Below are 25,346 nucleotides of genomic sequence, written 5' to 3'. Positions count from 1 at the left end.
TTTTCCATAATAGAGATGGAAAAAAATACCACCTGAATAGTCTCCTGTTTGTCTCTGACACCATGAATAAGAGTAAAATACTCAAAACTCTAAAAAATACTTCTTAGAACTCTTCAATTTGCATATAAGTGTGAGTATAAAATATGAACATGGATCTAACACCTGCTGAAACACTAGTCCCTGCCCCCCACAGCCCCTTGGAGAAACCTCAAGTGAAGTGATGTGGGGAGGCCAGACTTAACACTTTCCAAAGCAGGTAAATTCAAGGCAAACATTTTCTCTCTCCCTCCTAAGCTGGCTGAGAGTGTTATTACTGGAACCAAAACAACAGGTATCCGGTAACAGTGATGGACCGGACAGAGATTTTTCATCGGCTGGAGCCAAGGTCTCATTCTAGGTGATTCTGTGGGAAAACAGCCTTGAATCCAGTTTGCAAGTTGGACAGTTTCTGATTTTGTTCATGTTCCTACCCAATTTTTTCAATGGGGTAGTAAGTACTATAGCAGAAAGGAGTTTTATGACTTTGAAAAAAAATCAAAATGCTGTCTATGGGTTTAGTAATATTCTGCCATATTTGCTGCGTGTTTTGCTTAAGTAGTGGACCCTTAGTAAATATGGGCACTGTGTTTTTATTGTTCATCAGTTTATGCAGGCATTTATTCGCTTAACCATTCGACAAGCACATGATGAATGTGTACTGGGCACAGTTTTGGAGCGAGAAATTTGGACGCATGGACTGAGAACTCCAAATGAAGTTTTGAAAAAAATGGGTCAGAATGTTCGAAATAACACTTTTCCCTGAAAACCCATCATATATGGAAGCTGAACCTGTGTCTGTAAATGGAATGAAGTGGACCAACGCTTCATGTGTATTTTGAGCATTTCCTTTGAGGAATTCAAAGAATAGATTCTATGGAATCTATCTTTCACAATCTGGCAAAATATATTATTTCAGAGAATTTTTCACACATTTATTTTTTCAAGTGGGGCAAGATGCCAGGGACCCACCCAGAAAAGGGCACACATCTTCATTGTTCATCCCTTTCCCAAGGGACATCTATCATCTCTGGACCTGTAAGTCATAAGCCAACAAAATACAGGTAGCTCTGAAAACACATCATCCTGTGTTTGCCTGTCTCTCTGCCTCCACACATATTGTTCCTTCTTCTGGAATACTCTGTCTACCTTCCACCTCCCTCTAAATATCTGCTCATTCTGCAAATTTTTAAAAATGCTTATTTATTTATTTATGTTGAGAGAGAGGGAGGGAGGGAGAAGGAGGAGCAGAGAGAAAGAGAGAGACAGAGACAGAGACAGAGAAAGAGAATCCCAAGCAGGCTCCATGATGTCAGCAAAGAGCCCAATGCGGGACTCGATCCCACAAACCATGAGATCATGACCTGAGCCAAGATCAAGAGTTGGACACTTAACCGCCTAAGCCACCTAGGCACCCCTCATTCTTCAAATTTCAATTTGGGCTTCTCATCCTTTGACCTTCCACATCTTTTCAGCCACCCCTCCTCTCTGGCACTTGGACACCTTGTTATGTGCCCACTGTTTCAAACATCACACCCAATCATGATTATTTATTTACTTATACACCTGTATTTCCTTTTAAACTGTGAGAAACCAGGAGTGTCTTGACACCAGTGACAAAATGTTGTTTCCAGGAGGTGCCACGATGCCCGGCACAGAGGAGACGCACAGGAGATGCTCAGGTGTCTATCAAACTGAGAGAGGCATGCAGAGGTTGTCACAGTTCTTGGGTTACAGTTTGATGAGGAAGGAACCATTCAATCAATATTTGTTGAGCACATACTATGTCCTAGGCAGTCTTGTAAGTGCTAGGGATAGAGTGGTGAAGAGAACAGACAAACATCCCTGCTCTTGTGGAGCTTGCAACGTGCTCCTTAAGTTGGATGGTCACAGGCGCAGCTAAACATTCTATTACTAAGGAAGAAGAGGAAGACCAATACTGAGACAGTTAGCAGTCATTGCCACACTGTTCTCTCATATTCTCCGTATTTAAATGGGCACGCCTATTTTTTCTTCCGAAAAACTGGTAGACTGTGGTACTTCTGGTTTGTTCACCTTAAATGCACCTGTTGAGCTTTGTTGTATACATCTTAAGAGCCACCTCAACAGGCTGTCTAATTTCTTATTTGAAAGTGTGTGTGTGTGTGTGTGTGTGTGTGTGTGCGCGCGCGCATGTGCGCACGCATGTGTGTTTGTTGGGGATGGCGAGAGAAGGGCCAGATTTGAAAATAAGTGTTCTTGAGAGGTCCTTCACATGTTGTTGGTGCCTCACAATAACTCACTGAACTCGGTATGTATGGCAGCTGTTATTAGTCCATTTTACAGATGGCAAAACAAAGTACAGAGAGTTCAAGTAAATTCATTAAAGTTGTAGAGCTGGTTGGCAGAAGAGCTATGTCGCCCCGCTTGGTACTTTTTCATTTGATGAAGAATGTGGTTAGTCAAATAATAGTGAGTCTCAAGTAACTCCGAATCAATGGGTGACTAGAGTATTTACGTCATTTTTAAGTACAGTTAAAAGTCTACAGAAACAAATGAGTCAAAGTAAACCTTTCCGTGTAGAGCATGGACACTTCTTTGAGCTTTCTCCTGATTCTCCACTCGAATGACCACTTTGCCTTCATATTTTCAGCCCAGTTCAGCAGGCTTTCCTTTCCACATGGAGCGTGGCTGCAAGGGTGAGGTCCTCCTTAGTGCCTCATTTAGCAAGCCCAGTCCTTGGGCTGTGACTCTCTCTGTGGTCGCACCGGCCCCAGTTCATCATGACCTCATTGCTCATGGGTTCTGTGTTTTGCCAGGGCATTGCCCTGCCAGGCCCAAGCACTGACTGTTTACATTGGTGGCATCTGCTCAGCTCCTCTGCTGAGACGTGACACTTGTTGCATACTTGCATCTGTCCCTGTGCTCCTGTGCTGCATCTGTCCATGTCACGTGAAATCTGCACATGGATATGGCAGAGCAAGGGATCCTTCTTCACTGCACTGGGACAGAAAACTGGGGATTTCAGAAATTGAGAACAATACATGTCAAAGATGAAGTATAAGTGAAAAGAGCATAAGCTTTGGGAGAAAGTCTCTAAGCCTCAGATTCCTCCTCTGTTAAATGAGCATAGTAATACCTCCCTTGAGAATTACCATAAGGATTAGAGTTGTATATGCAAAATGCCCAGTTAATGCCTGGGACATAGTGCAGTCCATAAATGGTAGAGAAGAAAATAAAATATATTTTCTTCATTTTCCATAAGATTTAAAATGTGGGCAGCAATCCCAAGAGAAATGAACATATACGCCCACACCTGAATGTACAGGAATGTACATAACAGTAGTATTCATAATAAATAAGAAGTAAAACAACCCAAATGTCTATTAGCCGATCATTGGATAAACAAAATGCGGTCTATCCATACCATGGAGTATTATTCAGACATAAAAATAAATGAAGTATTGATACATGCTGCAGTATGAACTGGGGAAACAATACACTAAGTGGAAGTCAGACACAAAAGGCCACAACTGTACGATTTCCTTTATATGCAATGTCCAGAAAAGGCAAATTCATAGAGACAGAAAGTAGAACAGTGGTAACCGAGGGCTGGGCCAGGGGAGAATGGAAAATGATTTCTAGTGGGTACAGATTTCTCTTGGAGGTGATGAAAAGGTTCTGAAATTAGATCATGGCAGTGGTTGCACAACTACAAATATAGTGAAAAACCACGGAACTGTGTGCTTTAAATGGGTGAATGTTAGATATGTGAATTATATCTCAATGAAGCTATCATTTTTTTTGAATGGGCAATCAGTATGCCTTATTTGCTATGCAAAGAGAGGTTATATATGGTATTTGTTGGGAAGTGGACCCACTTCATACTGTCTGGATCATTGCCTTTTCTTTTTGCTGATCCTATTGCTATTAGACTGAAAGAAATATTTAGACCTTGTCCAACTGTGCATGTTTGTCTTTCCTTTTTTTATTGGAAATGCTTCCTTTGTTTGTGAAAGCAGTGGAGTGGTATTATTGCTCTCCTCCCAGCCGTATTTGAAATATTTAATTACTGAACTGTGTGTCCTGAGTGTGCAGAGATGGATGGACCGTGGCTATTCAGAGCTGAAATAATGTGGCCTTTGTGTTGGGTCCCTGGTTTCCAGAGGTCCCTTGTCATGCTGGAACACGTTCATGCCTAAAAGTTCTGCCTAAAACTTCTTGTAGGATACAAACGGACTTTTATCTCTAAAACCTGGATATCTGACTTCTCTTGGAACGGTGGAAAATCTAGCCTTTCTGGGCACATGTTCTAGCATGGCAACAGTCTGATAGAGCCCACATGCGTCCCTTCTCTCACACTCTTAGCTCAGACATAGTTTCACTCCTTGATGTTATCTATGCTCAGCCTTCATAGGCATTTGGATTTTATTGGGAAAAGTTTTCCTGAATTGTTCATTCATTCATTCATTCATTCATCAGGCCCATGGTTAGTGCCTGTTTTACACAGTAAACTCTGTTAGGTGCTGGCATAGTCCTGTCCTCAGGGAAGAGAATCTGGTAATGGAGAAAGATGGAGAAACGGATAATCACAATGCAGGAGCAAGGCAATCCTGGCAGTGTGGGCAGAGAATCGATGTGTAATTACAGATTTGGGGCATCCCATCTAGCCTGAGGTGTTTGGGGGGGTAGAGAGCTTTAGGGCTCCAGGAGAATGTGTCCCTGGATCCTGTGTGTCCTCTCTTTAGTATCAGGTCTCTAGTTGACCATGCAGGAACATGTTCCACTAGTAATTCCGTTTCTTCAGGGCACACCCACATAATGAAAAACTTAAAAGAACTGGAAAATCCAGCAAGGAAGAGAAAAGAGGAAATGAGGAGTGGGTGAAAAATAACGGGAAGAAGAAACAAAGGGCAAAGGAGAAGAAAAACAGGAAGAAGAGTATTTACACAAATGAGAAACATATTTATCTTGTCTCAGACACTGCTGCTAATATTTTCATAGAATTCCAAGAGTTTTGACTCCAAGGAAAATTATGCTGAAATGAACCTCAACAAAGCTTGGTGACAGATGGTGGCTGCACTTGTGGCAAGCACAGCATAAGTGTAGAGCTGTCCAATCACTATGTTGTACACCTGAAGCCAATGTAACATTGTGCATTATAACACTGTAATGACAAGGAGTGAAACCGACTATGTCTGAGCCAAGAGTGTGAGAGAAGGGACACACGTGGGCTCCATCAGACTGTTGCCATGCTAGAACGTGTGCCCAGAATGGTTAGGTTTTCCATTGTTCCCAGAGAAGTCAGATATCCAGGGTTTAGAGATAAAAGCCTGTTTATATCCTACAAGAACTTTTAGGCAGGACTTTTAGGCATGAACATATTCCAGTATGACAAGGGGTCTCTGGAAACGGGGACCAATCTTTCATTCTAAGATGATCATTCTGGTCCTCTTGATCAATGTCCTTGTCAACGCATAGAATTCCTTCCGATCTGACAGGTGAGTGCGGTGGGGGAAGTTTGCACTAGGGTTGGGATGGGGCATCCGAAGGAAAAGTCCAGGCTCTGACATCCACCCTTTGCATGACTTGAGCAAGTCATAACCTTTCATCCTCAGCCTTCTCTTCTATAACATGGGGCAATGTAATTATAAGGCTCAGAATGGGCTAGTGCCTGTCCACAGGTGAGGGGTTCTTAACACCAATAGAGGCAAACTATACCTCAGAATCCAAAGTGTCAAGAAATACCTCATTTGTAATATGTTTGATTAAGTTCATCTGCACTTTAGTACGATGGCATTGGGCTCTTTCTTGAATTGACTTCTCACTGGTCAGTTGGCAATTTTTACCATTTCCTTTTCCTGTCCTTTAGGAATGAAATTGATTCTTTGGTTAACTGCATTTTCAGAAACAGAGTTTTGTTCTTTTTGTTGTTGTTGTTGTTTGTCTTTTATATCACTCTTATCCAGTCTTCAGATGTGCAATGCCTGTGATTGTTTCTGCGATTAAATGGGACATCTGGAGGAAGGATGTTGAGGGAGTAGAAACATTTATTTTGTTGGTGAGGAGGGTTTCGTGAGAAGTGAGTTTTCCTGATTCCTTAGTTCTTTGGGAGGAGCTGCTGCTAATTGATGTGGCAGGACCTAGGAAAAGGCTTTCTTTGGGAGAAATCCCCAGCCCCTGGTCCACGTCCATCTCCTTAACCATATTCAGATCTAGTTTTCACCCAGCAGACAGATTCTAGGTCTTTAAACAGCTCTACACAGTAAGCAAGAAGCAGTAATCTATCAGCATATTTTGCCAAGTGGCCAAGCATATCTCTTCCCCTTGGCAGAGCACTTGGTGAGGCTTCGCCTGAGAGCAGAGAAAGAGGTGGTGGGACTTTGATGACAAAAATAAATTTGTCTGCTTCAAAAAGTGGAATCTTATTTTTAGGTGTGAGCTCTTTATTTTCTACATCCATGAGTCTTGCTGGATGAAAACAAGTTCAGAGGGTAGTTCAGTTTTTGAAGTCCCAAGTTGGAAAATTCACTTTTGCCAACTTACTAGTCATGGTGTGAATCGTCTGGGTGATGACTAACCTTGTTGTTCATTCCATCACCATTCCCTTGAGCCTCTGGGGTTTGTATTTTGCAGGTTCTGGGGTAGCAAATATCAAGCACTGTGCACTGTCGCCTTTGTCCTGGCCCACCGATTGCAGCCCTGTTGTTCTGTAGCACTAGAAGTCTGGGCTTTCTGGGGTGGCAGGGAAGCTGAGAACATTCCCTAAGGGTCAGTGCAGATGCAAGTAATCGGGAGGACCACGTCCTCAACATCTGTGGTTCACCTGCTGCAAGGTCCAGTCTGCATCCTCAACATGGCTCCAGTGGCCCCGCACTTACCAATGTGAGTTTAGCCCTCACAACCTCGGAAGGACTTGTGGTAAAAATAAATGAGTCAGTTCTAATTATTTCAAGTTGGCTGTTAGTTTAAGAGCCAAGACTGACGAAAGAAAACTGACCTTCTGGAACAAGGAGAAATGTCAGTGTGTTTAGACATTGCCAGAGAAATCTCAATATTTTTCTTTTGGCCCAGCCGAGTAGTAAAATCATATCATCCTGCAGACATGTTTATTTACTGGTCTGCTCCATGAACTCTCACTTTTCCCTGTAACAGTGACAATGCACTTGCTGGCCCCGGGGAAATTCATTAACCAAGGAGATGCCCTGCACTGTGGTGTTGATGGTATTTGCAGTATGTGTTTCTCTTTTTCCTCATTTGACTTTGAATCTGAGACTCGTGGGCCTTTGCTGATGTGCACAGCTAGAGAACAGGAAATAGGAACTAGAAGCAGAACCAGAAAGTAGAGGCGCAGGCAGCATTCTGGTGAGTAATGGCCCAGACTTTCCTCTGAAGCCGAGTGGATGTTGCACTTGTTTCTATCAGCTCTTCCATCTCGAATACTAGCTCAAAAGAAAGCCAGCAAGGACCAATGGACAGAGAGGCGACCGACCACGAGCACCACAGGAGAATCAGGGCCACAGCTCTCCTGGTGGAGGCAGACCTCTTCATGGCCGGCAGGTCCTGGTACTTCTTAGAGCTAAAGAGAAGCCACTGTCGCATGGTGACCTTCCAAGAAAATCAATTATGTGAGGACTGGCATGACTCAAGAGCTGAGCTCACCTTACTATCTCATCCTGAGCCAGAGAGACCCAGGGAAGAGAGGAAGCAGGCTGTTGATGTAAGCAACTGTAAATTGTAGGCAGATCACCTCTCCAGATGTCTCTTCACACATTTGTTTTCTTCAAGGAGCCCTTGAGTGATGTCTGTTACCTTGCTGGGTGCCTTTTCTGGCTGGAAGGGAGAAGGCTAGCAGACCCAAGGCTCAGTTTCTATGGGACTGGAAGGAGCTTTCTGTGGGGGTGACATGCCTGGGCTTCCCCTGAAGGGGATCATACATCTTGACCCCTCAGTTTCTTAGCTTGATGGGAAAAGCCTTCCCAGCTGCAGCCTTTTCTGTGTCTAGTTACTTGTGGAGACTTGCAGCAGGGTAGGCACTACACGGTTCTCCAGGGCTCTGAAAATAGAGCTGTTCACTCGAGACTTGTGTTTCCCCCCGGGACCTCACATCTGGGCCGTTGCTATCTCTCTCCCCAGCCCTCTGTGTAGACCAGCACCCGTGTGCTTTCGTGATTGTGGATTCGAACGGAAACGCATTTTTGGTCAGAGGGATGAAAAAGGCAGCAGTTAGAGTGTCTCCCTGGGTTTCTGTTGATTCGCCTGTGCCAGGGGCGTGGAGGGACAGAGCAGTTTGTCTTGAGGGGGGATGGCAAGTCTTCCTCAGTGGGCTGGTGTGGTCAGCGCTGCTCTTCCCCTGGAACAGGGCAGGAGATCAAAGACCGCTGTGCATGGACCTCCAACCACATCTGGAGAATTTGTTCATCTGCCACGAAGCCTGAGAACAAAAAGAATCTTAACAGTTTGGGGAAGTAATTGAACAGGAAATTCTTTGCACTCAAGAAGGAGAGTATTTCAAATCTGTGCTTCTGTTGTCTTTTCTTTTTTTAATGTTTTATTTACTTTTTTGAGAGAGAGAGACAGAGAAATAGATGTGAGCAGAGGAGGGGCAGAGAGAGAGGGAGACACAGAATCCGAAGCAGGCTCCAGACTCTGAGCTGTCAGCACAGAGCTCGATGCAGGGCTTGAACTCACGGGCTGTGAGATCAGAACCTGAGCCAAAGTCGGATGCTTAACCAACTGAGCCACCCACATGCCCCTGTTTTTAATTAGACACATCCACTTTTAAATACATCCAAGAAGCTCATTTCTAAGGATGTTTGTTAGTAGTGGATACTTGGGCAGAGTCTGGAGTTGTTTAGTCGTACACCGGGAAAATAATTTTCATACAATGAGACCAACTTTGTTAAAATGGTGAGGAGATGCATCGATGTAGGCAGGGCAAAGTGTAATGAAGAAACAGCAACCAAGGAAAGAAGTAGATGCTGTGTGAATTTGCCCACACTATTTATAGTAATTGGACAAGCATGTAGAATTCCCATAACTTTTGGCTAACACTGCAGTCAAGATGTTTTTTTATCTTGTTTGGTTTAACTTACTCTTGTTCTAGTATCTTGAGCAAAGACTAATGTGCATTAGAGCTGATCCTCCAATTCAGGAATTGCTCTACCCACGCTTCATGCAGTGAGATGAATGGGTTGACTCTCAAAGTGCCCTTCATGGCTACTTGGCTGGTGGCTTGTGGCCGTGTATCACAGTGGACATGATTGTCAGCGACAGTCTGAGATTCTTCACTTCTCAGCACAATCACAAGCTAGATGGGGCCCATGGCCTCTTCCATGTTGCTTTCTGGCCTGCTTTCCTGCTGCCTTTTATTATCCCATTTTCATCTGAAAGTGACCACCTGGTGTCACAACACTGCACATGTCCCTCAACAGCTGCACACATCACCTCACTTCCCATCTGGTTAGTGGAATTTCCAAGTGTGTCTGCGGGTCTCCTCCTCTCCTGGACCTTCTCCTGAAAGGAGGAGCTGATTCTAACCTGAAGAGACTTGAAAGGAGATTGGATTGGCCATTGGCATCAGCTCCAGATTTTCTTTTTTTTTTTTTGGAATAATATTTTCAGTAAGGCTAGTTTTAGTTCAGATATCTGATCTTGTAAAGTGAGATTTTCAAATATTAGTCATATGCCTCGATCCCCCATTTTTCTATACCTTATGGCTTAAGTCCCGTAGTTTCAAGCTACTTGGTGTTTTACAGAAATTTACTCTCTATATAACATGGGGCTTCACAATGCTTTGCTTAACAATTTATTGTTTTCTCTTGAGCACTTCTGAATATTCTCTCCTGTAAAGATTTTTGTTACTTTGGGAGTAGCAGTGACTTCCAAAAGCTCAGGTAGGGAGAACAAGAGCCATCATAGATTGTGTTTAACAAAGTCCTATTTACTGAAATAGCCATATATGGAAGAAGTAACCACTGTTCGCTTCTCTTCTTTTGCTCTTATCAAGGCCATGTTCCCAGGGAACCCCTGCTGCTGCTAATGCCCATGGCTTTTCCTTCCAGGAGGGACTGCTGAATTGCCCATAAAATCGAAGCGTTTTTACTCCCTTTGAAGAGTCTCAGACACCTCTATCTTCCCATGACTCTTCTGTTTACTCTTTCTGCCTTCTTCCCTTCTTCCTTCCCTTCCTTCCTTCCTTCCTTCTTCCTTCCTTCCTTCCTCCCTTCGTTTCTGTTTTAGTTTTATTCAGTGTGGTTTTTAAAAATCAGGAATAGATGTTGAATTTTGTTAAAGACCTTTTTAGCATTTACAGAAGTAATCATATGATTTTTCTTGGTCCATTAATATAGTGAATTATATTAATGGGTTTCCTTTTATAATGAATAATCCTAGGCTATGCTATATAATGTTTTCTTAATAGGATGTTGGGTTCTGTTTGTTAATACTTTATTTAGGATTTTTGTGGCATATTCATTAAAAGATATTGGTCTGAAGTTGCGTGTGTGTGTGTGTGTGTGTGTGTGTGTGTCTTCCTCAGAATTAGATATTAATATCGTATTTGCATTATTTTTTAATATGAAATTTATTGTCAAATTGGTTTCCACACAACACCCAGTGCACATCCCAACAGGTGCCCTCCTCAGTACCCTCACCCACCCACCCCTCCCTCCCACCCACCATCAACCTTCAGTTTGTTCTCAGTTTTTAGGAGTCTCTTATATTTTGGCTCCCTCCCTCTCTAACCATTTTTTTTTTCCTTCCCCTTCTGCATGGTCTTCTTTTAAGTTTCTCAGGATCCACACAGGAGTGAAAACATATGGAATCTGTCCTTCTCTGTATGGCTTATTTCACTTAGCATAACACTCTCCAGTTCCATCCACGTTGCTACAAAAGGCCATATTTCATTCTTTCTCATTGCTACGTAGTATTCCATTGTGTATATAAACCACAATTTCTTTATCCATTGGTCAGTTGATGGAAACTTGCATTATTAAAAGAACTTGGAATTTTCATTTTTTTTCTCCTAAGCTCTGGAGAACAAGCTACATAGCATTGGAAATATCTACTATATTAGGATATCTGGGAGAATTCTACCAGGAAACCGTCTGGGCCTAATGTTTTCTTTTTTCTCTTTCTTTACTTCTTCCTTGTTATTTGTTCTGTTTAAGTTTTACATCTCTACTGAAGTCAATTCTGTTAACATGCATCTTCCTAGGAAATCCTCCATTATATCCAGTTTTTAAATTTAGTTTTTGAGTTGTGAAAAGTAATTGCTTGTGATTTTTAAAATAATTTCTTTCATATCAATCATATTCCCTTCATCCTTGTCAATTATTTTATATTCCTGGGCTATCTTGATTAGATTAACAAATGGTTGTTTTGTTAATTTTCCTGAAAATTTTAGGGGAGGTTGATGGGAGGATAGGTGAAATAGGCAAAGAGGATTCAGAGTACACATCACGATAGGCACTAAGTAATGTATAGCATTGTTGAATCACTATATTGTACACCTGAAACTAATATAACACTGTATGTTAATTATACTGGAATTTTACAAAAATAAAACATTAAAAAAATTTTTTAATATTTATTTGTTTTTGAGAAAGAGAGAGAGAGAGCATGAGCGGGAGAGGGGCAGAGAGGGAAACACAGAATCCAAAGCAGGATCCAGGCTCTGAGTTGTCAACACAGAGCCCAACACGGGCTCAAACTCACAAACCACGAGATCATTACCTGAGCCAAAGTCAGATGCTTAACCAACTGAGCCACCCAGGTGCCCCAAAACTAAAACATTTTTTAAAAAAGAAACATTTTAATTTATTTGTTCTACTCTTTTCCTGGTTTATGCTTCTGGACTTTCTGCCTTGATTATTTAATAGAGAGCTGTTAACAGAATTTTTTTGTTTTATTACCACTTTCTAGTTTTATTACTTTATTATCAGAGAATATCTTCTTTCAATTTTGTGGAGGTTTCTGTGTAGTGTAATTGTTGGTCAATTGTGAATGTTCCACATGTGCATGAGAAGAAAGCATAGTCTCACTGTGTTCTATAGATTCTCTATAATATTTACTTCCTCCCGTTTGCACCATTTTCTACTGAAAGTGGTGTGGTATGCGACTCTTCGTCTCCGGGTTGTAAGTTCAAGCCCCACGTTGGGTACAGAGATTACTTAAAAAAATAAAATCTTGGGGCTCCTGAGTGGCTCAGTTGGTTAAGTGTCCAACTTTGACTCAGGTCATGATCTCACGGTTCGTGGGCTCAAGCCCTGCATCAGGCTCTGTGTTGACGGCTCACAGCCTGGAGCCTGCTTTGGATTCTGTCTCTCCCTCTCTCTCTGCCCCTCCCCTGCTTTTGCTCTGTCTCTTTCTCTCTCAAAAATAAACATTAAAAAAAATAATAATAAATAAGATCTTTAAAACAAGAAAGTGGTATACTAACATCTCTTATTAATGTTCCTGCTTTTCTTTGAAGTCTCCATAGTTTCTGTTGTCAGGGGTCGACAAACCACAGCCTGTAGATCCATTGTTTGTTCTTGTAAATAAAGCTTTATTGGAATACAGCAATGAACATTCATTTGCATACCACTTATGGCGGCTTTTCTGCTACAAAGGCAGAGTTATAAGTATTTGCAACAAGGAGTGTCTGGCCTGTGAGCCTAAAATATTTACTATCTTGGTCTTAAAGAAAGTTTGCCAGCCCCTGTACTATATGAAGGTACATGGAAATTCACATTTATTGTTTTCTTGATGTGAATTATGTCCTTTACCATTATAAAGTATCCTTCTTTGTCATATTTAGTATTTTTTTTGGCCAGAATTCCACCTTATTTGATGTCAAGATTATAATTCTTTCTTTCTTCATCTTTTCCAATTGACTGATACATCTCTTCCTTTTTAGGTGTTCTTTATAACTTTGTTTTAGATGTCTTATATACAGCATGAATTCTTTTTGTGATACAATTTTAAAAAGGTTTTGTTCTAATAACTGAGTTAAATTCCTTTATAAGCAGATTGGTTTGTTAAACTTTTAAGGTAGAAACAAGTTTTGTATACATTATTTGAAGTCTTCTGAAGGTACTCTCTTTTGTGTAAGTAATGGTAATGTTAATCCAAAATAGGTAAAAATACCTTAGATTTTCAGTTTCATATTGGGAATCATTATCGTCACCTTCCTCTCGAGTGTATGTAATGCCAGTACCACCGATTAGCAATTTTGCTGTGATCCGAAAACAAACTTGAGAGGAAAATGCAACTGAATTATTGTGTAAATTGAGATCGTTGTTAGGGATGTGAAAAGACAGAGTTTACTTCTTGGATAACTAAAAATGAAGCCAAAGAAAATTTCCAAAAAGATTAGCCTACTCTGGCTTAATTCATTTTCTGCTTATACAATTTTAGTACAACCACTTACAGATTCTACTCTTGGCCGAGCCCTGTTTAAGGAACTAATGACACAAAAATGATTTTAAGCAGTATCTCTCACTTCAGAAATCCGTTGTCTCGTTTGGACCATGAGGGATATCATTTTCATATATACATTTCTTCCCCCAGAACTGGCCATTCACCTTTCAAATAACCCAGGCTCTTTGGGATTAGCCCCCTCTTTCTTTGGATGGTTACTGAGATATATTGTTCTTTCTCTCACGCAGGGTGGCCACGGATCACAATGTGGATAATACAACAGAAATACTCAGGGAGTGGTTGAAAAATGTACAGCGGTTCTATCACTATGTGGAGTGGAGGCCTATGGAGGAACCAGAGTGAGTAGCAAGACATTTTGTGAACTATTTATCCCTACTCCCTTAAGCAGTTTTCCAGCCAGGCAGGGGTCTAATCTTGGAGGCACATATGACTTCTTGGTTGTCTCTGTACCTAGTAAGTTACAAGGACCTGCCATTTCTTCCTTTGACAGAGCTTCACATTTCTCTCTTCCTCTTTACTCTTGCAGCTACCAGCCAAGTTCAGGTTCTCCTTAGTTCACAAATAAATTGCCCCAGCATACATGGTAAAATAGTTATATTATTTATTTACATATATGTATAAATATTTTGTATTTGATGGGATCATAGTGAAAATTTGGCATAAATTATATATATACCTTGCTTTTTTAATTTATCATATTTTCATAATCATTCCATAGTGATAATTAAGGGGTTTCTTCATTATTTTTATGACTTCTTAGTATTCATTGTACGGAGGTACATAATGATAATGAATAGTCAGTCCCCTACTGATGGACGTTTAGGTTACTTCCTCCCGTAACCATAGCAATTTCTTAGTTGTTTCCACCTTCAAGGTCATTCTACATACCATACTGTCAAATCAATTTAACTAAAACCCTAATGACATGGTTTAATTTCTCTGTTAAAAGGACTCCAATGGCTCTCCAATACCCACAGAACGAAGTTCAGTATTTGAAATGAATATTCTCAGTTTTTGAACTGAGGTATTCTCAGACTTCTATGTTTTAAAGACTCCATGAACTTAACACCAACAGCTGTGCATCCATATTGCCTGCTTCTTCCAAAAAGGAAACTGCTTTGTCTAGAATGCTCCTTGTATTTTCAACCTGAAGCTGTTACTCATGCAGGTTTGTTCTTCAGGAAGGCCCGTTCTGTCTTCAAAACCAAATTTTCTGCCAAACCCCACCTAGCTGTTCCTAATCGTTCCAGTTACAAAAATCTACCTTTCTCTCAACACGCGTGTTGCTATTTTCTACTTCATCCTTTTTGACACGGCAATACGCTTAACTAACTTTGTTAATTAGCTATGGAATTTATGCACTTTTTTCTAAGTAAGTTTTGGGTCTTTTGGCAGAGCTTACAGTATACAAATACTTCATATTTTTCCCCAGTGCAATGTTCTTGGCAGGCACTAAATTAATACTTGTTGGATGAACAAATGAGTGACAACATGAATAAGTGTATTTAAAACTGACTATTGTACATGTTCCCAAGGCCACTGCAATTCTAGCTTAAGAAATTGTAGAAGTAGAATCAATTGAGTTGCCTGAATTTTTGCCCAGGATAAGTCATTTGTTGAAAGCCAAATTTGTATAATAATAATAATAATAATAAATGTCATTCCAGAACAAGTTTTTGGGTTTTGTTCCTTTCGAGATAATAGTTTTACTATATATGTATACACATATATATCTCAAATCCCAGCATATGGTCCACATATCAAGCAAAAGTTAACAATGAAATTTGAACACCATAAAAGATTTTGAATGCTTCTTTGGAATTTGGCCTGATTAGAGTGGCTGAAAAGACTATGTACCTACCTTGTACTCTGGTCATTTTCTCTGTACCCAGGTTTTGACTAAATATATTGTATGCCAAGGTCAATGGGAAAAATATTAGTGAAGGCATTTTGGGGGCAATATATTGAGAAAAACAGGACTTCCACCGGTTTTCACTGAAGCAATAATTGCAAAGACATCTTAGAGCATTCCTGTGCATACATAGGTTTATTAATCTTATTTCTATAATTACGTTCTCATTGTTTTTGTGGTTTTTCATTGTCTAACACAAATGTACTGCCAGCACAGCTACAAGAACTTGAAATGATGGCCAGATTGGGGCTACTGTGATAGTATCAATCCCCATACCAGTTGGAAGCCTTCAGAAGTGTTCTTGAGGGGGTGCCAACCCACTTGCTGATGTGGCCTGTTTTGTGGATGTTGATAGAGATTCCAATGACATTATATCTGCTCCACATTCTCACTCTACCTGGGATAGATCAATGCGTTAGGCTCTATGAAATTCTTTACTGATACTTGATCAAGTAAATGTAACCTTTGTTTTTTTCTGGGAAACTCATATTTTATGCCGCCAGGTTTTTAAATTTATTTGATGGCAGCATATATTTGAAAAGTGCTTAGGAACATGAGCTCTGCGGTTACGCCTGGATTCAAATTCTGACGGTGCCCCTTATTAACTATGTAGCGTTAGGCAAATGACTTAGCCAGTCTATACCAATTTCCTCATCTGTGAATTGGAGAGAATGGTGGTACTAACCTTGTAAGGATTCAGTGGGTTCTTCTTAGAACCCACTGAAATATTTCATATAAGGATTCTTTTTTTTTTCTTTTTTCTTTTATTTTATTTGAGAGAGAGAGAGAGAGAGAGAGAGAGAACATGCAAGGGAGAGGGGCAGAGGGAGAAAGAGAGAGAAAATCCTAAGCACCGCACTTAATGCAGAGCTCACCGCGGGGCTCTATCCCACAACCCTGGGATCATGACCTGAGCTGAAATCAAGAGTCAGACGCCCAACTGACTGCGCCACCCAGGTGCCCCTCATATGAGGATTCTTGTGCATAGTAAGCCACCAGGTACTTAATCCCCCCTTCTCTATCAGTAATATGAAGAAGATGATAACAAAAATAGCATCTACCCCCTAGAGCTGATGGAAGTTGAAATGAGTTAGTGCATATAAACATTTAGGACAGAGCCTGGAATATATAGGCACTCAATAATTATAACCTATTATTATTGCTGTTATTATTATTATTATTATTTTAGATCTTACCCTGATGAAATTGGACCAAAGCATTGGCCAGGCTCCCGGTTTGCCCATGTGATGAAACTGCGGCAGGCAGCCCTTCGAACTGCGAGGGAACAATGGTCAGACTACATTCTGGTAAAAACAGACGTTTAATTTCTTGACAAATGTTATGTAGAATGTGTCCAAATCAATTGTTCACAATCTAGCACTGTGGAAGCAATTGAAACCATCTTTTGTTTAGGAACCACCTCCCCCACTTTTTAATAAAGGCACAAGGGATAACCTGGGGAACTTAATTTTGGGGTACCTGGATTTTATCTCAGACCCATCCCTGACATGCTTTTTCAGTGAGGAGGCACAGAAGCTCCTGGATTATTAAAAATATTAAAAATTCTGAATCCTTTTAGTTCATAGGGAATGATCTAGGTAAAGAAATAGAAGTCTTTCTTTTTCTTTTTTTTTTTTAATGTTTATTTACTTTGGAGAGAGAGACAGAGAGAGAGCATATGTGAGGTGGAGCAGGGGTAGAGAGGGAGACAGAGGGTCTGAAGCGGGCTCTGCACTGACAGCAGAGAGCCCGATGGGGGGCTCGAACTCACAAACCCGAGATCGTGACCTGAGCCAAAGTCAGACACGTAACTGACTGAGCCGTCCAGGGGCCCCAAGAAATATAAACATTTTTTTATAATGTGTATTCATTTTTGAGAGACAGACACAGCAAGAACAGGGGAGGGCCAGAGAGAGAGAGGGAGATGCAGAATCCAAAACAGGCCCCAGGCGCTGAGCTGTCAGGACAGAGCCTGATGCAAGACTCTCAAACCACAAACCATGAGATCATGACCTGAGCCAAAGTCGGACTCTGAAACAATTGAGCCAAAGAAATTTAAAGATTCTTAACTTTATAGAAAATGTTTCAGATATAAGAAATTAATTCTATAAAAAAGAAAAGAGTCAAATTAACAGCTCTGAAACTCTTGCTCCTGAGTGATTTGGGGGAATGGAATCCCTTCTTTTTTTTTTTTTTTTTTAATACAAAGGATTATTGCCTACAACAAGCAGCACATCCACCAGCATGCCTGTGGCATCACACAAGTGATGTATGGGCTTAGATGGATGTTCTGCATACAGTGGTTTTGTGTTGCAGCTGAGGAACCCAGAGCTCAGGGAGCCCACTGCTTCTATAGCAAGCAGTAAGCAAACCTGCTCTTTCTCTGGGAAGATATGTTACCTCATCCCTAAAGGCTACCAGTTGCACAAACAACCCTGAGAAATGTCCCAGTTAAAGAAGTGGTCAGGGCGCGGCAGGGTAATGGTGTCTCTTGCTTGACTTCTGGGTTGCTCCCAATTATTCTGGGTTCTCATGAAGAATTTCTCTCCATGAAAAGGTTCCATCACTTTTCTTAGAACTTTCTTAGAGTGGTCCAGAAAAATACTGGACTTGATGATTAGGAACCTATGTTATATTCTGTCCTTATCCTCCAGGAACCTATCTTAATTGGAAGAGAGGACAGCTTCCTAGGCAGCAAGGAGCTGCAGGCCCATTTCCCTTCTGAAAATTGACAGGGGCTTTTTTCTTCACAAGTTTATGGGAATCAAGTTCTTCATCTGTAGCACCCCAAACCCATTTAGTTCTTTTGGTGAACGTTTTCCAGTACAACACTAGCAATAACACCAAAAAAGCAAAGACAATATTGTTTCATTAGACTTGTCAATATCTGCTCTCTATCACTGAACTCTAATTCCTAAAAGGAATACTTTTCACCTAGGTCCACCCCCAACCCATAACCACAACAAAAACCATCCCAATAATTTATCACATGCAACCTTTCAAGACAAATAATTTCATATAAGTCTTCAAGTTGATGATATTTAATATTGTAAAGCTGTTTAAATGTCGTTAAAGCACACAAATGATGAATCACATTTTCTTGGTAAACAGATCGACTATCATCAGAATGAAAGCTTCTGATTATTTGTATGTGTGTGTGTGGTAAAATATACATAACATAAAATCTATCATTTTAGTTATTTTTAAGTGTACAGTTCAGTGAGATTATTTATTTTATATAATAAGCTCTATGGCTAAACTATCCCTGTAAATGAATCAGTGTTAACATGGGCTTCTTCTGAGAGTGGGAAACAGCTTCGTGGGTTGATATAATGTACTTTCAGCAAAAATTCTACTTGTAACATTAAAATGGCATTGATGGATCTGTTTGGGGGCCATTTTGGCATGATTAAGACAACTAAATAAGTCTGTTCATTTGTACCTAGGCTAGGCACTGAATGAGTGCATGGGGATGAATCTTTAAGAGCTCTTGGGAGTTGTTAGTGGTTAATAACCACTAACCAAGGTGTAGGCTGGGTGCTTGTTGTACCCAGTATGGTAACCCCAATTTATTGCTTAGTGCCTTAGGCAGAGCTAGACATGAGGGAGTTAGTCTAAATGTATGTGCCTGAATGAATACCATCCAGCTTCAACAGGTTTCAATAAGAAGAGCATAGATAAGTGGCTCTGTGTCTCATGAGCAAGTTTCTGTGATCCCTCAGAAGTGTCGGGTTTGTCTTGAACCCGTTACTAAAAAGTACTTTTTCGCCTGACGTCTTCTTCTTCTTTTCCTAGTTCATCGATGTTGACAACTTCCTAACTAATCCACAGACCCTCAATCTAATGATTGCAGAAAACAAAACCATTGTGGCACCCATGCTGGAGTCTCGGGGTCTGTACTCTAATTTCTGGTGCGGAATCACACCTCAGGCAAGTCTTTGGCTAATGAGTTAATAAGACATTGAGTTTTAACAAGGCAGCCATGCTGTCAACCATCGCCCTATTCACCCTTGTCTCATTTCCTCCCTTAAAACATGTGTGTCACTGTTATGGGAACAAGCATGTTCAGGAAAGGAGGTGAATCCAGGTCCAATACATAATAACTAATATATAATTTTGTATTAATGAGTTATGAAGCAAATATTCTAACGAGCTTAGCCTTAGATGCTTTAAATTAACCAATAAAGTGTACCGGTATTTGTACTTTTTGCCTCCCTGATTATGGGATTTTTTTTTAAATTAGGGATTAATTAAAAGTAACGTAAGAACACTGTAGAAAAATTGCAAAATGGAAAAAGGTAAAAAAAAAATTATGTGAATTCCCACCACTCTAACATCATGGATAACAGCTCACATGTTTTTAATAACGGTATCACCAAGTTACTTAACCTTTCTCTTAGTTTCAGAAGTATTTAAGTTGTTCACAACTTTCAGCTATTATAATGACCATGATGATTACTGTACATTTTTCTGTGTTTAATATTATTGCCTTAGGACAGCTTCCTAAAAGTAGAATTACTGAGTCAAAGAGTAATAATAAATATGTTGATGACCTTTGATACATGTTGCCAAATATATTTCCAAAGACATCTTAATAATCAGAACTGCTGTGTGGCTTGTTTTTACAAAATTCAAGGGAAAAACAAAATTTTAAAGTTTCATCATCTCTCTTTTCCTTTGTAAAATCTTCAAAGTCTAGAGTGTCTGTCTGGTTACATTTTTTTATTCTTTAGTTAATAAATTAGATAAAGAGATAAATTAAACTAATGGAGATAGTATGTATCAATATAGAATAAAGATGTGCTAAGGGGGAAAAAATGTATGTTAAATGTGTTCTCATGTTAAAAGGGCTAAAGTCTGAGTCCTTCTTTTATATTTGGTTTGGTTTTAGATACAGAATGAGTCCAATGTTGTGCCGAGAAATGTTTAATAACTGCCTCTCTGCTGGGGAAAAGCCCTGATTGGCAGCATGTGGCAGTTTGCACCAGGTTGGGACTCCCACCATGCAAACAACCTAAATGTTGTTGAAGCAAGGGAAAGGTGAAGTCATTGCAGTATAGCCACTTGATGATACAATTATTTAACATAGCCACTATTTAGCAAAGCCACTGTCTGTGGTGTTTTAGAATGGTGGGAAATCGTATGATTTTTTTTTTTTTTTTTACAGATTTTAAGCTACCAAAATGTCAAGTGGCTTGCAAAATTTCTGAAAATGTAACACACAGTGGCTCTAGCACACTGCTGGGTGAAGCATCCCTCTTTGGTTATAAATGTTTCCTGCAGTTGCTACAGATTTTGCATGCGTGTTACCCACATCTCTTTTAAGGAGACATTAAGTTCATACGTATAAAAGACATTCGGTTCCTTGGGGAAAAAATGTTTTATTAAGTTCATCTAAATTCATACACTCTCAGTTAATAATGTGCGGTGTTTCCCATGGTAGAGTCACTCAAGGGCTGTTTTTAATGAGTTCTGCATTGACACCAGGAACAAGGGTGGATTGCTTTAGTAACTACAGCCTCTAGGCTTTTATTATCTCCTTATTTGCTTTAATCATTAAAAGCAAACAGGAGAAATGTGCTCACTTATTTTGCACAGTAAAATAGAGAGCAACTTAGGGGCAATTCTAATTTTTCTCCTTTATTTTATTTATTTATTTATTTTTTTGGCTTTCTACCATCCTCAGTCAGTCTTCTGCTAGGGTGGAAACAGAAACAGCCAATGACTTCATAAGCTTAAGGCAGGTCTTGGTTTCCAGAGGCTTTAAACACAAAATGACCCTGGTGTTGTCTGGCCAAGAACAGGAATTATTACCAACAACATTCATTTTTTTGTCAAAAAAGACCTCTATCACCTCTGCCTGTCTGCAGGAGGCATATTAATTCGTTCTCTCTCTCTCATATTTTCTCTGCTTCCTTCCCCTCACTCTCAGGATATTCAGTGACTCATCATCATAAGTTTTCCAAAATTCTCATTCTGAAAATATTGTTCCTAAGTAGTCTAGAACTTTGTATTTCACATGTGTCCTTAGCAGCCCTTCAAAGAACCAGTGTTTCCTTTATCCCTTGAAAGAATGCTCATAAATTGAAAGATGTAAGTAAACCTTAAGTTAAAGGCTAATAAAAAATTGTAGTCATATGGGGTGCCTGGGTGGCTCAGTTGGTTGAGCGTCTGCCTCTTGATTTTGGCTCAGGTCATGATCTCACTATTCGTGAGCTCAAGTCCTGTGTTGGGCTCTGCACCAACAGTGTGGAGCCTGCTTGGGATTCTCTCTCTCTCCCTCTCCCTCTGCCCCTTCCCCCCCAAAATAATTTTTTTTAAATTGTAGTAATAATAATACTTCATATAACAAATTACAGTTGTCAAAGTGTCTTCATAGACCTTATCGCATGCAATCCATTCTACAACCCTGTAAGAGAGACAAATAAACTATTATCCCAGTTTTCAAGGGAAGAAACTCAGCTCAAAGAGGTTAATCTTGGGCTGAGATCAAACAGCTAGAGAAAGATTAAGATGACTCTAAAACACATCATTTAAGTTCTTAACTTGTGATCCTTCTATGTTATCACGTGGTCAGTGCTCAGGCTGGCTCAGCTAGAACACTTCTCTAGGCACCGAAGGGAATGTCAGAGAAGTAGAAGTGGCTGCAGTGCCTCATGTGTGGGTCCTGACATCACAACAGAATGGGTGACCATAAAATATGGCCACAATGTGGGAACTTCTGTAACCACCGAGTGGGGTGCCCTTTAGAGTGCTGGCTTTGTGAAGCCTGACACTCATTCCGTGAGCATGCTGCCGCCTAAAACATTTTTCAAGATGCCCTTCAAAGCTTCCAGATACCTTTTTTTTTTTAAGTTTATTTATTCTGAGAGAGAGACAAAGAGAGGGGGAGAGAGGGAGAGAGAGAGACAAAGAGGGAGGGGAAGGGAGAGAGGGAGAGAGAGAATCCTTATGTGACAGCACAGAGCAGGACATGGGGCTCAAACTCATGAACCATGAGAACATGACCTGAGCCGAAATCAAGAGTCAGACACTTAACCGACTGAGCCACCCAGGCACCCCAAAGCTTCCACATACTTTTAACGCCTTCACGCATACATCATATGTCTTCATCTTTTCTGGGACAGATTTCAGCTTTGGCAATAGTCAAATTACAGTTGGTGCCACTGGAGTGTAAGCCCCAGTGGGCCTCACATGTCGTGAGGGCTAAGGCTGGGGATGCCCATTGCTGGTACGTCTCTAGCATCTAGCACAGCGCCTGAGTCATAGTGGGTATTCAGCAGAGGAAAGAATGCTTTTGAATGAACAGTTAAGTTTGGGGAAAACAAATTGGGTCATTCCAAGCCAGTGTGTTCAAAACTACAGAGTAAGGGGGTTGGTTGTCCTGTGTGCTCATCCAGAAGGAACTTTCAAAAGGAGAACCCCCCCAAAAAAGTGTGGAGCTGTGGCAGCTTCACTGGAATATTGAATGAGAAACTGCAGTGGCAGTGGAAGCCTCTAGCTGTGTGTTTAAGTAACTTGCATATTTAATTAAAACCATTAGCCAATATAATACAGTGATTTTAATATTAGCCAATATTTGTTGATGCTCTCTTGGTGCTAGGCAGTATTCTAAGCAGTTTTCAGATTTTACCATCCTTAATTTTTAGAGGCAACCCCATGGAGCAGATAATGCCATCATTCCTGTCGTACAGATGAGGAGACAGGCACAGCGAAGTTGAGTAACCTGACGTACAGACGATAAGTAGCTGAGGTGGAATTTGAACTCAGGCAGCTAGACACTGGACCCTGTGCTTTTAACCTCTCTGCTCTACCAGTTCTTTTTTTTTTTTTTTTTTTTAGTTTTTATTTTGGGAAGAGAGAGAGAGTGTGTGTGTATGAGCAGGGGAGGGATAGAGAGAGAGGGAGACAGAGGATCCGAAGCAGATTCCCCACTGATAGCAGAGAGCCCGAAGTGGGACTCGAACTCACAAACCGTGAGATCATGACCTGAGCTGAAGTCGGACGCTAAACCAATTGAGCCACCCAGGCGCCCCTGCTTGACCACCTCTTAATTCTATCAGATGGCAACAGAAAATGTACTTTTATAAGATCATTAAATCCAGAGATAATGCTGAAACCCAAATTATTTCTGAAAACAAGACCCTTAAGTACTATTTCATATGTAAATAGCATTTCTTGAACTCAGTTGGAAATCCTTAGGCCAAGATAAGAAGAGGGGCAGTGACTTTGCTCGGGGACTTCTCCTTAACTGGTGGGGACTTAGGAGGAGTCCGCCTGGCAGAAGACGGGGAAAGATGAAGCCCTCGGATTGGAGAACATAGCCCACCTATTCCTCTTTTCCAGGGCTTCTATAAACGGACCCCAGACTACCTTCAGATTAGAGAATGGAAGAGGTTGGGCTGCTTCCCCGTCCCCATGGTTCACTCCACCTTCCTAATTGACCTCAGGAAGGAAGCCTCTGGCAAGCTGATGTTCTATCCCCCACACCAGGACTACACCTGGACCTTTGATGACATCATCGTCTTTGCCTTCTCCAGCAGGCAAGCAGGTACTGTTTATGTTCAGTTGTTCCGTCCCCATGGAAACACTCTAGCTAACCAGCTCCTTTGTTTTGTGCATCTTATTATACAACAGTCCTATATAAAGCTTTTTTTCCCCAGGCAGTATTAGAGACAGTTGTTTGCGGTAACCATACCAGCACCCTCTTTATCGTTGTCCAGGTGAGCACCAATGACCAAGAGCCAGGGCCGGCCCCTCCCCAGAGATCCACTCTCTTCTTTTTGAGTGCTGGGAAGACAGTGGCCGCGGGGAGAGCCATGAGCAGGTGATTGGTTCTCGATGGTGCTACTGTATCATTTTGTTCACTATAAGGAATTTTTTTATTAATTAGGAAACTGTGACAGTGGTCCAAAACAACACTGGCAAAGACCCCAGACTTGAAAATCAGAAGTTTATTTCTTCTTTAAAAAGTCTGAGCTGGTACAGTGGCTCTGTTCCCCAAAGTTTTCGGAGACCCAGGCTTCTCTGTTGCTTCCCCATCCTCCATGAGGTGTCGTCCTTAATTGTATGATCCAAGATGTCTCATCAGTATGGATGCATTGTAGCCATTAAGTAAAAGCCAGAGAGGGAAGGCATTTCTTCATTTAAGGAGTTGAACATATTGCTTCCATGCATATCCCGTTAGCCAGAACTTAGTCACAGGTCAACACGTAGCTGTAAGCGAGGCTCAGAATGTGCTCTTTACTCTATGCAGTCTAGAACCTCAGTTCTCTTACTCCAAAAGAGGAGAGGACAGACTTACGGAGGCACCTAGCAGCCTCTGCCACAGTGCTCATGGAAGGAAAGGCAGAGCCAGACCTAAGGCTTTCAAGAACCACTGGGAAGCATTTCCATTGGTGGGACTTAGGAGGAGTCAGCCTGTACAGGCTTTTTGGGGAAGACAAGTCAGTAGGAGGCTAAGTTTTTTCTCTTGTGCCACCCTGCACATGCAGTCAGGGAGGAGTTAATTCACGAAAGCAATTCAACAGGAAGTTCCACGACATTCCTGAAGCAAAGCTGTATTTCAGACCTTCCTGAGAGAAGTCAGGTCCCATCATCAATGAGCCAGAAATGTGCTACTTAAGTGCCAGCAGAAGCGAGTTTAGAAAGTAGGTGAATGGTGAATAAACTCATGTGGCCGTATAAGTTAGGGTGGGTGAGATCAGGACCCCAGGCAGCTGAGACAGCTTGCTGGCAGGTGAGAATGTTAATACAAATTCAAGCCACAGCTCACAGGTCAGGCTATCTTTAAAGCCATAGGTGTTCCACTCAGCAGTTGTAGATTTGGTAGGAATGAGAATATTTGGTGGACATGTGGAAGGCTATTTTCCCTTGACTGCTAGAGCCTTTTAGACCCTTTGGCCTGGTGTAGGCATTCTTTAGCCCCGTGTCAAGGCAAAAGCAGGGTTCTTATCCTCATCTGGATTGAGAGTTTTCATGAAGGTTCTCGCGT

The 25,346-nt window shown here is 41.1% G+C and overlaps 1 protein-coding gene and 1 long non-coding RNA gene across 2 annotated transcripts in view; one reads left to right on the top strand and one right to left on the bottom strand.

Annotated features, from left to right (window-relative positions):
• COLGALT2 (collagen beta(1-O)galactosyltransferase 2) overlaps window positions 1-25,346 on the top strand; it is a 115,279-nt gene that overhangs the window by 52,771 nt on the left and 37,162 nt on the right. The window contains exons 2-5 of the mRNA XM_027074365.2: window positions 13,668-13,778; window positions 16,542-16,659; window positions 19,148-19,282; window positions 23,699-23,903. Coding sequence (XP_026930166.1) covers window positions 13,668-13,778; window positions 16,542-16,659; window positions 19,148-19,282; window positions 23,699-23,903 — 569 coding nt within the window. The remainder of the gene's footprint in view (window positions 1-13,667; window positions 13,779-16,541; window positions 16,660-19,147; window positions 19,283-23,698; window positions 23,904-25,346) is intronic.
• Window positions 8,150-23,838, bottom strand: LOC128313004 (uncharacterized). Its single transcript, XR_008293079.1, has 3 exons — window positions 23,726-23,838; window positions 16,549-16,627; window positions 8,150-8,449 (listed from the first exon to the last, which is right to left on the bottom strand). It is a non-coding gene; the product is annotated as an uncharacterized LOC128313004 (long non-coding RNA).

Source organism: Acinonyx jubatus, chromosome E4 (genome assembly GCF_027475565.1).
Source record: "Acinonyx jubatus isolate Ajub_Pintada_27869175 chromosome E4, VMU_Ajub_asm_v1.0, whole genome shotgun sequence".
NCBI classification, from domain to species: domain Eukaryota; kingdom Metazoa; phylum Chordata; class Mammalia; order Carnivora; family Felidae; genus Acinonyx; species Acinonyx jubatus.
This window is presented reverse-complemented; position numbering and strand designations above follow the sequence as displayed.